Source organism: Silene latifolia, chromosome 9 (assembly GCF_048544455.1).
Source record: "Silene latifolia isolate original U9 population chromosome 9, ASM4854445v1, whole genome shotgun sequence".
NCBI lineage: Eukaryota > Viridiplantae > Streptophyta > Magnoliopsida > Caryophyllales > Caryophyllaceae > Silene > Silene latifolia.
In genome coordinates this window covers 224,482,264-224,496,224 of record NC_133534.1, presented here as the reverse complement: position 1 = coordinate 224,496,224, position 13,961 = coordinate 224,482,264, and the positions used below count along the sequence as shown (strand labels likewise).

The window sequence follows — 13,961 nt, the reverse complement described above, 5'->3', positions numbered from 1 at the left end:
GATTTATCAGGTGACAAGCACACTACAAATAGGGTATGCGAGCTGGAAATAATATACCTCAGCTAATTTTAATTTGAATGATTTATCAGGTGAATTTTTATGCTACATTTTTAATGTTCCTGATAGCTAAGACAGTTGTATGTGTCATGTGGGATAATTAAGTGCTAATTCTGTTGGCAAATGGGATGATTTGTGCCCGTTTAACAATTCAGTTACATACAGCTGTTTTAGGCGATACTTTGTATTTTTGTAGTGTTGTGAATCAATAGTTAGAGGTAGTTATTGAATAGTTATGATTTTTTTTAGATCTCTGTATAGATTGAGCAATCTCACCCTAATTGTTTGCCGAACAAATTGTTGAATTTTTTTGTAGCCTCGATCTCCCTTGGAGTTCAAACCACCGACTGAGAAGAGAAAATGTCCTCCTTATACAGGTGAATAACCTTTTTTCGCTTGGTCTTACCTTATCTTATATGGTAGCAAGCTGATTGAATCTGTTTTCTATTAGAAAGTGAAACTGATGATTTAGTTTACGATATAGGAATGGCTCAATTTGTGAAACTTTTTGCTGAACCTAGGGATCCCTGTCAAGGACGCTGAAACTTCGGTATGTTGCCACTTCTCACTTGCTTATTTTGCCAGCATTTTTAGATGAGTTATAAACGTTATTTACATCTACTGATCGTACAATGGCCTAATTTCTTATGTTTGTGCTTAAAGGAGATGATTTGTGGTGTTAGTAGTATATCCTTGGAGCTTAAAATAATCTCAATAGGCCGACTTTGCCTGACATGGTTAATGGTCTGTAATACTTTCGAAGATGGATTAGATTAACATTACTCAAGTTCGAAGTCAAACAGGACATTCCTGAAAAATTGTCGGGTGAATCTAGCTTCAAATACAGACATTTATAAGGTATAGATTTGCTTGGATCAGCTCGTGGCAAGTTTATCCAGCTAAACACGATGTCTTAGGGCCACTTTCCTCAAAATGCAAGTGTTAAAAATCAGGAATTAAAGCTTTAATGCCAGTAATGTCATATCCATCTTGAATTATAAACTCAGTTTTGGCTATAATTTAATCACTCCCATATAAATTATTGGAACATTGTCACTTTCATACCCTATGGTTTGCATCGAGATAAATCCTTTTTTATGGTCGAAGACTTGTTTGTTTATTAATTTGATGACCTCTTGCGCAAATGAGTTCTCCTAAAACTTCATTACTATATATATGTTTAGACTATGTTACATCTTAAGTCACGAAAATTGGAAATTAGTAAAACCTTTGTCACCAAAGTTAGAAAGTTTCCAAAACTCAGTTAACAAAGTGTGTTTTACAGCACTATAGGCAATCAAAGTGAAATTAGTTTAAACTTCATAAAATAGTTCGTTAACTTTTTAAACTAAATACTTGCTGCCACTTTTGTTTCAGCATTTTCAGGTAGCAATACCAGTTTCGTTAATTTTCGTTGAACTTTGGAAGTATTCTTGCTAGGAGATTCACGGTGCAAGGTATGCAGAAAATTCTTGATCAAAATTTAACTGATGGAAGTATCAAATTTTACTGAATTGTGTTTCCTGAGAAGACCATCCAATCTCCTATGTACAAATCTTCTAGAATATTATAAAAAAAAAAAAATTGCATTACAAATTTATCCCGTTTTTGAAGTTTATCTGAACAGAAACTTTTTTCTTCTCTCAGCATGTGATACCTCTTACAACTCTTATTCAATGTAGGGCAGTAGCTGACAACACTTACTGAATGTAGGGCAGTAGCTGCTACTCAGTTGTGCAGGGGCTGAAACACATGTTCGAATAGGGAATTGCATGTTATCTTCTTCAGATTTTTCAGTCTTACTGCATAAATCAATGTTTTCGTCTTGACACCTACTACAATAACTGACTGAAGCATGCATTTGTATATATTTTTTTTTTCATTTTTAGATAAGTGCGAGTCTTACATCTTTATGTATTGAGATATACATGCTTTTTCCTTGCACTATCTATCTATAAAAAAGTTCAAGTGTTTGCTTCAATTTTCGCATTCATTTTCACATTCTGCATACAAACTAAATAAAAAAAAACTTTCTTCAGCGTTGGTATTATAGGCTTGCAATCAGGACAGTAGCCTACCTTAATTCCTCACTTTAAACAAAAAACTCCAGGTTAGTTTTTGTGTTTTACTTATTTTGTCCACTACTTAATTAACGTTCATATATTGTACGAGGTCTATATTAGTAACTCTATAAAACAAAAAAAAGCATGTTGTATCTTCTATAAGTTAACTTTTGACATTTTATTAGATTGTTTTCTTAGAGTAACTTTTACCTAATATAACATCTACTACAAATTCTTATTTACGCTTGTCTGAAATTAGTTCTACTTTTTGTAAACAATTTGTTTAAATTTTTTGGAAATTAGACAGATTGATTTAAGGGAAAAAAAAATTGGATCGCTGCGGCAAAAAAAAAAAAAAAAAAAAAAAAAAAAAAAAAATTGGACCCTTTGTTTTTTTACCTAAAGTATGTTTCCGTGATAATCTATTAACTTTTATTTTATTTTTTTAAATATATTTTTTAGTGATAGTTTGAACAACCAATAACGAAAATTTAATTTTTATAAAAAAAATAGTTGTTTTACTTCTCTGTTGTGTTTAAGCCTACTCTTTTTTACATGAGTACTATTTCATACCTTAATCATACGTATTAAATCTTTTTGCAATAATTTTTTTCGGTTACATATTTTTTTAAAAGGAATACAATTTTATCGACTAAAGGCTAATATAAGGAACTCAACTATGGAGTTTTTTTTACAGTTAAAAGACTCAACTTTCAGAATTCCCAATTAAGGGACTCTTATATAATAACGTTAAATATTTTACGAGCACAACTACTCTTAACAGCTACATTTCTATTACCCAAAGTCCTAAACTGACATTAAAACTCCTTCCTTTTTTTGTGATTGATAATCTTCGTACTATGTCCTCATCCCTTACATGTTTACCCAATCTTCACCTCATGTTCACCTTTTCTCACTCACATGTTTACTCTTCCATTGAAATGAATCCTCTGCCATTTTTTAAAAAATAAACTTCACCATATTTTTTTGATAAAAGTGTTTCGGGAAAAAAGAATACAATTGATTACTATACCATTCATCCTAATTATTCTTTTACAATTTACCTCTGATCGTATATCATGCAACCTTTGAAAAAAGAAAACTCTACAATAAATTTATAAAAATCTATACAGTAAAGTTAAATGTTAAACAAAAAAAAAAATTCACCCCATCGCCAATATGTATAGCTTGCATCACAATATTGTTTATTCATATATCCACCTAGCTTTACAAAAATATCTTATCAGTATGAGAAATTATCTACATAACTACGGTTTAAAATGTAATTATCAGTTGCGGTCTTGAAAGCAGGGAAATCGGTCTCCACCGAATCGAAATAATTCTGCGTTATTTTTCGACCGAAATCTCGTATTAGTAAAATTAAAAAAATAATACTGTACATCTTGTTCACGATTTTGAACCATGATCGTACCATAGATTCACTTCATGTAGCTTCAAAAGCATAACTCGATCGCCAATATGTTGAGCGCTTTGATCGGGAAGGCAATTTTTCAAGGTTTGCTTTCGTATTTTGGAAGTATAAGATGTAGCCAATAGGAGATGTCGCAAATTAAAAATTGCATACAATCATAAAAGATTGAGAGGAGACAAAGCACATAAAAATAATGACATTTGATCCTACAGAAAAAAAAAATGATAATCAATTTTGTAAATAAAATACAAGAAAAGCTTTGTCTGATTTAATTTAATGAGTTAACATAAATTTAACGGAAGTTGACTTGAATTCCTTAACTGGAAACTTAGATTGTTTAGTTCTTTAACTGAAAAAAAAAAGATTATAGTATAGATCATTCACTTACTCTTACCTCCAATTTTACTATGTAACAAACTAATATGTGATAAAGGAAATTTTTTTTTTTTTTGCCTAATAAACTGCAGTATAGTTATAATTTTTTATTAGTATCTAATAAACTTTGAAAAATGTGATAAAAGAAATATTTTTTCTTTGTCAGTTTAGTTATATAATGCTTATGTATAATGACTGATGCAGTAATATTTTACGTTATTTAGAGATTATTAGTAGCATAGTTTCTTTTTTTTAAATAAAAAAAAACATTGTTTTTTTTTGCTTGAAATTTTACTAATGTTGCCATGTTATTAAATAAGTTGTCAATTTTTATCCGAATTATCTATAGATTCTCTCTTCATATTTGTAACTACTATAAATATTCGAAATCCATTAACATAATTATCAATAATCCACCCTATTAATTGTATGCTGTAGTTACTCCATCCTATCAATACTTCCAATTAAAGTCAACCAATACACCATACTTTCCAATAATAACCCGAGGAGACAGGGAAACCTGAACAGCAGGTTACCCTTGTTATTCTAAGGGTTAAAAGTCTGATGTCTTCCATTTTTTATCCATTTACCTAATGATTTTCATAAATCTAGCCATTCTTAATCTTCATCCATGTACTTAAAATTTTGTCGTTAATTCTTCATCAATCTCTTTCCTTATTCATCTTCTAATCAACATTCGAGTTGACCATACCAACAACAGCGAAAATAGAAGAAGCCTCCGACGGTCGTGCATCAACACATTCCATACATGACGGCTAACTCGGATTACAAGCACAGGATACACTCATACTCGATTTATTCCCACTGTCCCAGGCAATGTCAATATTAACATGCTTCAATTTTTTTGTTTCGATGCGGAATCACGGCATTCCTTAGAAAATTGGGAACAACCTTCATTTTCAGAATAAATGCTAACACCAATACAGGATTTCATTCATTAGCTTCTACATCAAAATAACTTTTGAAAAGAAGCTTTTCATTTGCACTAAAACTCCTCCAATCAATCATTACAACAATTTTTAAACTCTCTAATGATATCTGATATCCATTTACTCTTTTCATTATTGATATTAACAAAAACTTCTTTTTCTTTCCCAAAATCTCATTTTTTTTCAAAATAAAAGACTTACTTATTGACGCTTAAATTGTAAGAGTTTCTTGAGTCCAGGATCAAAATTGTGAACGATGGTTGTGATTTGGACGACGATCAGGAAGTTACGGTGGTCGATGAATGAATTTACGTATACGCTTAGCGGAGTTTTTATGGTGGATTTTGATTTACTTTGGTTTCTGCAGTGAGAAAGGATGATAAATTATGTCTAAGAAGGGTTGGTTAAAAAAAAATATATAGTCTAATATTATAAAGATAAATAAGAGAATGTAATTTACATAAAGAGGAGGAAGAAGGTTTACCTGTTGTAACTGGTAATAAATTTAGGTAAGTTTGTTTTAGGAAGATAAATAAAATAAAATGGATTAAATTAGATTATTTTAAATGATAAATTAATGTATGAAAGACAGCAATATGATGAATTATTCTTATGAAATAATCCATATTATTTTCAAAAATGTGCAAAAAAAATATTAGTAAAAAAAATAATTAGATTAGATTCAATCGTAACTTTATTGCCTTATCGAATTTTCATCTTAGAAAATTCAGAACCTAAAAATTAATGGGCTTAAAACTTAAATCTAATTCGGTCCATAGAAAGTATTAATTACTTCATAGCATACGATTGCTAGATTTAATTTTTTTGGAATAATGCAGGATTCATCCCCTTCTTCTTCCTCATATTTCCATTGTCCAAAAAACAACCATTTTATTACATTTATCTTTATATCTATCATCAAACGCTTTAGTTTGCTTATTCGACTATCGAGTTACTTCGTTACCCTCTGTCAGTTTGCATTTAAAACTGAATTGGACGAGCATGCCTCTTTTTAGACGACGCATCTCCATACCGTCTTTTAGTCGTTTTGAGGCCACTAAATTACCTGTTGGGGTTTTTAAAAATCTAAAAAAAATTCATATTTTGTTATTAACAAACAGATAATCATTAGACAATTTTTTTTATTAATGAAAGATTTCTACTAAAATATTTACCGAAGGACATTTTAAATTTCAAAACTTTTAAACTAACTTTACCTACTTTCATAACTCGTATTTCAAGATTATCACTTAAAGTGTTAGATTTCGCGATTTTTTGGATGTTCATTTACAAAATTTAATTTAATTATTCAGCGTTTACTGGTAGTTATACAAGATAATTGAAAAGAAAAAAGAAAAACTGTTTTAAAAAGGATGCTATGATTAGGGACGGGTAGTTGATGATGTTGGAAGATAAATATAGATAAGGGTAATTATGTTGTCTATTTGTCCGAAATTATTAATTTAACGAAAAAAATATGCCAATTTTTTTTTCCTAATTGTACAACTAATAATTTTTTTTTATGTGATTTAGTTGGTGTAATAAGAAAAGTACTGCTTATCTTTTGAAAATATATATGATATGAATCTATTGAGGAACATTACTTCATGCTCCCGTACAAATCATGTACAAAAGAAAACTCCTTCAGTTTCATCAATTACTACTCGAAAGGGTAAACTCTTTCCCCTGCAACTATATATGTAATTTGTTTACCTTACTTTTTAGCCAAATTTAACATTCCAAATCTCACTTTATTCAAATATTTTTAATACATTTAAAGGTTCTTCAATTCCCCCGGATCTTCCAGATGTTCTTCCTCTGCCTACCTTGTGTCGACATTGCGGAGCAAAACTTTTCAAAAATGAATCGAATTTTTTTTGTTGTGCCCAAGGAGATATATGTTTGGCAAACAACGTGATGTCAAATGAACTTCGCATGCTGTTCATGTCAAACGACGCTATTTCTCAAAATTTCAGAAAATATGTTCTGTTATATAACAGTTCTTTCGCTTTTACTTCCTTTGGAGTTAGGAAAGATCGTGAACTCGCTCAGAGAAATCGTGGAATTTATACGTTTAGAGTTCAAGGGCAGGTTTATCATTTCATTAATGATATCTTGCCTACAGATGCACGGCCTAGATATATTCAACTGTATTTTTTCGATACAGATAGAGAATTGTGGCATAGACTTCATATTGCTGAAGAAATTGACACAAATGTTCTTCGTATTTTGATGCGTATAATGGAAATGAACCCGTACACTCAATTCTTCAGATATCACTACTACAAATTAGCACTTGGGCCACGGCTAAATTCATGGCGCAAGTGTTAAATTTCCGTGGCTATATCATTTTGCCACGAGAATACCTTCCGTGGCGCAAATGGTCGTGGCAAAGACATAGCCACGGGAAAAACAAGAACGTGGCTATTATTGAATTTTTGGCCACAGATTGTCTGGTGGCTAATAACTCCCGTGGCCAAAGAAATTTCCCGTGGCGAAAAAATAATTCCCGTGGCAAACAATATATATGAAAATTAAATAAATAAAACGTAAAATAATTTATTTATTTTTCACAATTGGTATTTTTTCATATACGGAACCATGACAATCAAGGTAATTGTTTCGCTAGTTAACTTGATTCAATTGAACGCTATTTGGTTTCGCCGGTCATGCATTTGTGAGCATCGGAGAGGCTTCCCAGGAGGTCACCCATCCCAACACTAATCTCACCTGAGCACGCTTAACTGTGGAGTTCTTTTGATGTGCCACCGAAATTAAATGTTAACTTTGTTGATATAATTAGCACTTTGAATCCTTTTAAGTTTTTTTTTTTTCAAATCTTACCTTTAGTACTATTTAATTACATAAATGTTACATGATTTACAAATTTTTGCGGGAAAAACATTATTTTGGCCGAAAGAATTAAATTTTCGATAGTAACCTCCTGATTAATGATTTTGACGTCATTTTTTTGCCGAAGTCAGCAAACCATTTTCTCCAAAAAGTAAACGTAATTGTCTTTTCCTAACATTTTTTTTTATTTCTTTTGTTTATCGACATTCTTATTTTCATTTCTCATGTACACATTTTTTCATATATTTTTCTATGCAAATTATATTGTATAACCGTCGTACCTGATGTGACCATTTTTCGGTAAAGTAATGACCGCTTTTTATAACTATAGGTCTTTTTTCCCCAAAGTGATCAGTATTAACCAAAAAGTAGTCACTTTTTTACCCAAAAAACACGAAAAAGACTATTGTACAAAAGAATCGTTTATTTTCCTAAACCGATTTCTCTTTTTTATCGTTTACCGTTTCTTTTCTCAAAATTTCACATTATTTGGAAATGTGACTATAAATGATTATAATTTCTATATTTCTCTCTGTAATGCGCTTATTTTCAATGAAAAAAATTTGGAAATTTTTTTTCTCAGCGAGTTAAATTTTACGTAAATTGTTCATGGTACCCTCGAATTTTGACATATTACATATGGTGCCCTTTTTTAAGTTTTTACATATGGTACCCCTATATTTAGCTTTTTCAGTCCCAGAATACTCGTTGACAAACTTCCGTCATAACGCCGGTACCCATATGCCTTGTCACGCCTTTTTTTGTTATCTAATGCACTATCAATTCATCATCAAATACCTAAATCCTTATTTTGTCTAATAAAATAACATTTAGTACCTAAATAATATAACAATAACAACATAACATACTTAATTATTCATCAAATTACTTATAAGAGTAACGGCGTTATGACGAATTTTCGCCAAAGGGTATTCTAGTAATGAAAAAGGTAAACACAAGGACACCATATGTAGAAACATAAAATAAGGGGTGTCATGTCTAATCTGGCAAAGTTCAAGGGTACCACGGGAAATTTCCGTAAATTTTATATCAAATTCAAAATTTTCTAAAAATATCCTACAAATAAGTTGGAAATCAAATTTTGAATGAAATAGTTTAACAATATATTCATTTTAGATTTCTCTAACATAGATGGAAATAAGGTTTTTATTCAATTTGATATGTTATATCTTTAAATGTGATACGATCATTTAAGATTGTTATTCAAGATTATAAAGTTTAATTTAAAAAAAAAAAGAAATTAAAAGAAATTCACGACTTTAATAAACAAAATTATATATTAAAATTTTTTTTTTTAAATTATTATTGTTTTAAAAAACCTACCAAACATAAATGTGATTTGTAGAAAAATCAAAAAATTTAGGCGATAAAATTCTTTGCTTGCATATAAGTTTATAAAATTTTAAAATTGCTTATTAAAGTACATAAAACAATAAAAATATTAATTAAATTAATCAAAGTGGTTCTCAAAATTTATATTTAAATGTATTTTCATATTATTATATTTGATTAAATTTCATTCAGATTTAAGTCAGAAAAGATACTCGCCACGGGTGTTTGTTAGTTCATGGCTAACAAAATATTTGCCACGGAAAAATTCGTGACTAAATAAACTTTCGCCACGGGTGTGACATAGCCCGTGGCTAAAAAAATTATTTGCCACGGGTGTAGGCTAATTCGTGGCGAAAGTGGCTTTTTACCACGGGAAAAATTATCCCGTGGCATAAATTTTTTTCCAAAATAATGAATAAGTTTTTCCCGTGGCTAAGCAAACATTAGCCACGAATTATAAATTCCCGTGGCATAATTCGTGGCGCAAGTGACAATTTGTTGTAGTGTATCTAAGAGATGTGGGTATAGACGAGGAAAGTCGTATTATAATAAAATCAGATCCAAGCCAGGATCAAAGAACGCACAACGCTCCGACGACATCACAGGTTGCCGCAATTTGGGTTGATGATGAAAACTCATCACAACCTCCTCGTCATGATATCGTCATTTATGCCAACTCTGGGACAAGTCACCGAATATTACATTATTACGGTTGCTATGATCCTTTACAGTATCCTCTTTTGTTTCCTTTTGGCGAAACCGACTGGCATAGACGTATCTATCGAGCTAGCAGCCATCCTAGACGTCGTCCTGATCCTCAAACTTTTCCAATAAATGATGTTCTTATACAAACAGCAGACGATTTGCTTGAAAGCGAGGAACAAGGTTTGTGATTTAATTTTTTTTTTATGTTAATACTAAAACGCTAGCTTAGGCTTCTGTTTGCGTACAGTTGCAGGCACTTCTGAGTCTGAGAAAAAAGTATCATGTCGAGAGTACTACTGCTACCGACTGCAAATTCGCCCAAATGATTCGTCGCTATTGCTAAAAAGTGGTCGTCTTCTCCAACAATATATGGTCGATATGTATATTAAGATTGAGACAACGCGACTTGATTATATCAGGAATAATCAAAATATAATTCGGGCTGACTTATATCAAGGAATCATTGACAGTTACAACGACAGACATACACGGGGGGCTAATATAGGCAGAATATTTATACTGCCTGCTAGCTTTGTTGGATGTGATCGTGACTTTCGGCGTCGCTATCTTAGTTCAATGACGGTTGTACATCGTTATGGAAAGCCATATATATTTTTGACTATTACATGTAATCCGCATTGGGCAGAAATTGAGCGCGAGTTATTGCCTTTTGAGGAAGCGCAAAATAGACCTGATCTTGTTTCTCGCGTTTTTCGAGCAAAACTTTTAGAGTTAAAGAAGGACATTTGTACTCGTAAGATATTTGGTAATGTTGCCGGTTACATTTACGTCGTTGAATTCCAGAAGCGAGGGCTTCCGCATGCACATTTTCTAATCATTCTGGATTCTGATAGCAAAATAAGAACGCCTGACCAATATGATGAATATGTGTGTGCTGAATTGCCTGACTCTGCCGAAAACCCTCACCTTTTCTCTGCCGTTGTTCATCATATGATGCATGGTCCATGCGGTAACGACAACCCTACTAACCCCTGCATGAGGGATGGTTGGTGTAAGAACCATTACCCTCGTGAGTTTGCGGATACAACAACAAACGGTCGTGATTCGTATCCTATATATCGCAGAAGGCATATTGTGACACCCCGCGATAACGCGGAAATATAACTAATAAATAAATGCGGAAATTTAGGAGATTTTGAAAACTTTTAGATTACAAGTTAAGGATTAAAACGCGGGTGCCAAAAACTAAATGAAACAAATACTAAAATAGACAAATATAGGTTATTACAACCCAAGTCTAGAAAGCGGGGAAAAGATATCCCACGAATAAACATATAAGGGGTTTCTAAACTAGAAACTAAGGTCCAAGGGTTTAGTTCTCGCTAGCCCACACGTCTTCCCCACGTAAGCATCTTCACCACCTGTCATTCATGTAAACATGAACGCCACAGTCAGTGGGGACTAACTCAAGGTTCTCCCAGCCACAATATGTCGAAATGCAGGTAACAAACAACACTTAAACAAACATATTATCATGCAACATATGTGAACAATGAAGAATAAGGAGATATAATGAACAATCATGGTGAAACAGGCATAATACTTTCTTAGTAGAATAGGCATGGTGTATGAGGATGAATATGCAATCAAGGAAATAGAATCACCAAGTCAACCCACTTATGTTGACACGACTCAACAAGTGTAAGACATATACTTAGTATGAACTCACAAGACAAACCATCTAGACTCCAACCTCTTGGTAGGACGACGATCATAATACGGTCCTAGTCTAAACCTGGATCCAGACTCTCGGGATGGACGTCACCCGATTCGACAAACGATATACCAATCGTATCCAAGACTCGAAACATGGCACACACTCGTAACCAAAGGTCGAGTAACCTCTAATCGGAAACATGGCACACACCCGTAACCAAAGGTCCGAAGAAGGATATCCTAATTCGGAAACATGGCACACACTCGTAACCAAAGGTCCGAAAGAGGAAAGATAACCCAATCCGGAAACATGGCACACACTTGTAACCAAAGGTCCGAAAGAGGAAAGATAACCCAATCCGGAAACATGGCACACACTTGTAACCAAAGGTCCGAAAGGGGTAAATAAGGAATGTCAAGTAGTCACACAATGTAAAACGTCACACTTGGGTCACAATAGGGGTAAGAATGATCATGCAAACATCATATGACACGGGATCTTTAATGTCACATTCATACTCATGGCTTGCATCTCACCATGAGTACGGATGGGAACATCAATCCCGACAATCATATCGCAACTAGAGGGCTTATAGCTCACCCCTAGTATCCGATAGGACCAAGACTCTCACAACAGAACAATACAAGGCATTATCAAGAATGTGACTCTTACAAGTACTTATAATAAATATCTCATACTCGCATTATATTAATGAATATTCCATTTTATAATTTAATATGCCGGTTAAATAAAATATAATAAGCGATAATGAATAATTTACGTTATGGAATGTGACCAAATTAAGTGACTCGTTTATGGGTCCGACAAATAAGCTATAAGGAGCCCAATAAATTAGTCCATCATACAAGGCATATTAAACCCAACAAATAGAACATAGCAAGCCCATAATTGAATTATAAGGAATCCAACAAAAGAATATGTGAAGGAACAATATTAATGATTTACGTTATATGAAATACGAGACGGTTATTTAATTATTCAAACGAAGCAAAGTTGGCACCCAAGAGCTCCCATAATATAATTGTGGCCCAATTGACCCAAGATATGTGTGCAAGCCCAACAACAAAACACACTAAACATACACAAAGGGAGGAGGGAACCAAAGGGTGTAGCTAAATCCCCTGACCCGTGACCACCCCCACAAACCACCAGTCCACGACCAGTCCGCCACCGAGCCCAACACCTATGAAACAGGTCCAACCATCCGCAGCTAACACTTGCCCAAACCACAGTATAGGTAGACCATAAGACGGGATTAAAACAAAATCGAAACGAGAATAAGCACGACCAAACATGAATCACCTCACCATACCCGTTCTAACAGTGCTCGAAAATACAGGATAACCCGCCATCTAACCCGCCATTTGAGACAAAAATACGCAGCTAAAACCATTACAATGGACTCAACCCAGACCGTAACAGACCACCCGCAACCACTATTCACACCACGCCAAAATTCCAGTTCAAACAGTCACCCAGTCCCTCTATTTTTCACGTCTAAAGCAGTCCCAAAGACGAGTTGTTTTAAGACGACGGACATAATACAAATGAGTTGAACTATTACCCGGCTAAGACGCCATTTTCAAACAAAAGAAGCTAAACCTCGAAAAGCATGTGACTTTACCGTAACTGAAGTTTAAACATACGAGCTTAGCATACAAAACGACATAAAACAAGAGATTTCGACATTTGTCGAGTAACCTATCACCGTTACCTTTTTGCTCTCCTAAACGTCCAAGAAACCGCCCTAGGATGATCTTAAACCCAAAAATGGCACAGAAAGGCTCAAAAACCGCATCCTTTGAAAGACGGGCGAAAAGAAACATGACGAAAGCTGGGTTCTTTCTTGCATATAAAGAAGGAGGACGAGATGGGGAAGCTATTGGTGTAAAAATAATGGAGTTTGGTTGAGAAATAAGGGAGAGATCTTGGTTTGAAGCTCGGTAAAAATGGCGTGGAGCTCTGTTTGAGTATGCTGTTGTTGTTTTGTGTTGCTGCAGATAGAAACGAAAAAGAAGAAGGGGAAATGAAGGGGGGTGGGTCATACCGTTTTGGGAGTGTGTGAGATGGAGTGTATATAATAACAATAATACATAATAACAATAATGATAATAATATATAATAGTAATAATATGTAAGATATTTAAAAGTAGGGTCTAAGAGGTAGGTGACCGTGTTGTCGATTTTCGATTGGCCCGGATTAAAAAGGGTACAAAGTAAAATGTGACGGTCTATAGCTAGACGGAAGTGAAGACGGGAATTATTATTATTACAGTCATTATTATTGTCCGACCAAAAATACGTATACATATATTCTTATATAAATTATGTATTAAAAATATAATTTAATAATAATACGTATTTTTATATAAACGAGCTTTTATATATTACTTTTATAAAAATCGTGTTTGACATAAAATTAATTAAACTGAATAATTCAAAAATACAAAATAAAGTAATCAAACGGTTTATTA

General features: G+C 33.1%; 1 protein-coding gene and 1 long non-coding RNA gene across 2 annotated transcripts; both read left to right on the top strand.

Moving 5' to 3' along the window:
- Positions 1-328: 328 nt before the first annotated feature.
- LOC141598527 (uncharacterized) lies at positions 329-1,781 on the top strand. Its single transcript, XR_012523579.1, has 4 exons — positions 329-434; positions 542-607; positions 1,435-1,514; positions 1,740-1,781. It is a non-coding gene; the product is annotated as an uncharacterized LOC141598527 (long non-coding RNA).
- A 5,013-nt stretch (positions 1,782-6,794) lies between these two features.
- LOC141602303 (uncharacterized) lies at positions 6,795-13,552 on the top strand. Its single transcript, XM_074422605.1, has 4 exons — positions 6,795-7,101; positions 9,588-9,968; positions 10,036-10,818; positions 13,488-13,552. Exons 1-4 carry the CDS (start codon positions 6,795-6,797, stop codon positions 13,550-13,552), a joined length of 1,536 nt encoding a protein of 511 aa, XP_074278706.1.
- Positions 13,553-13,961: the final 409 nt, after the last annotated feature.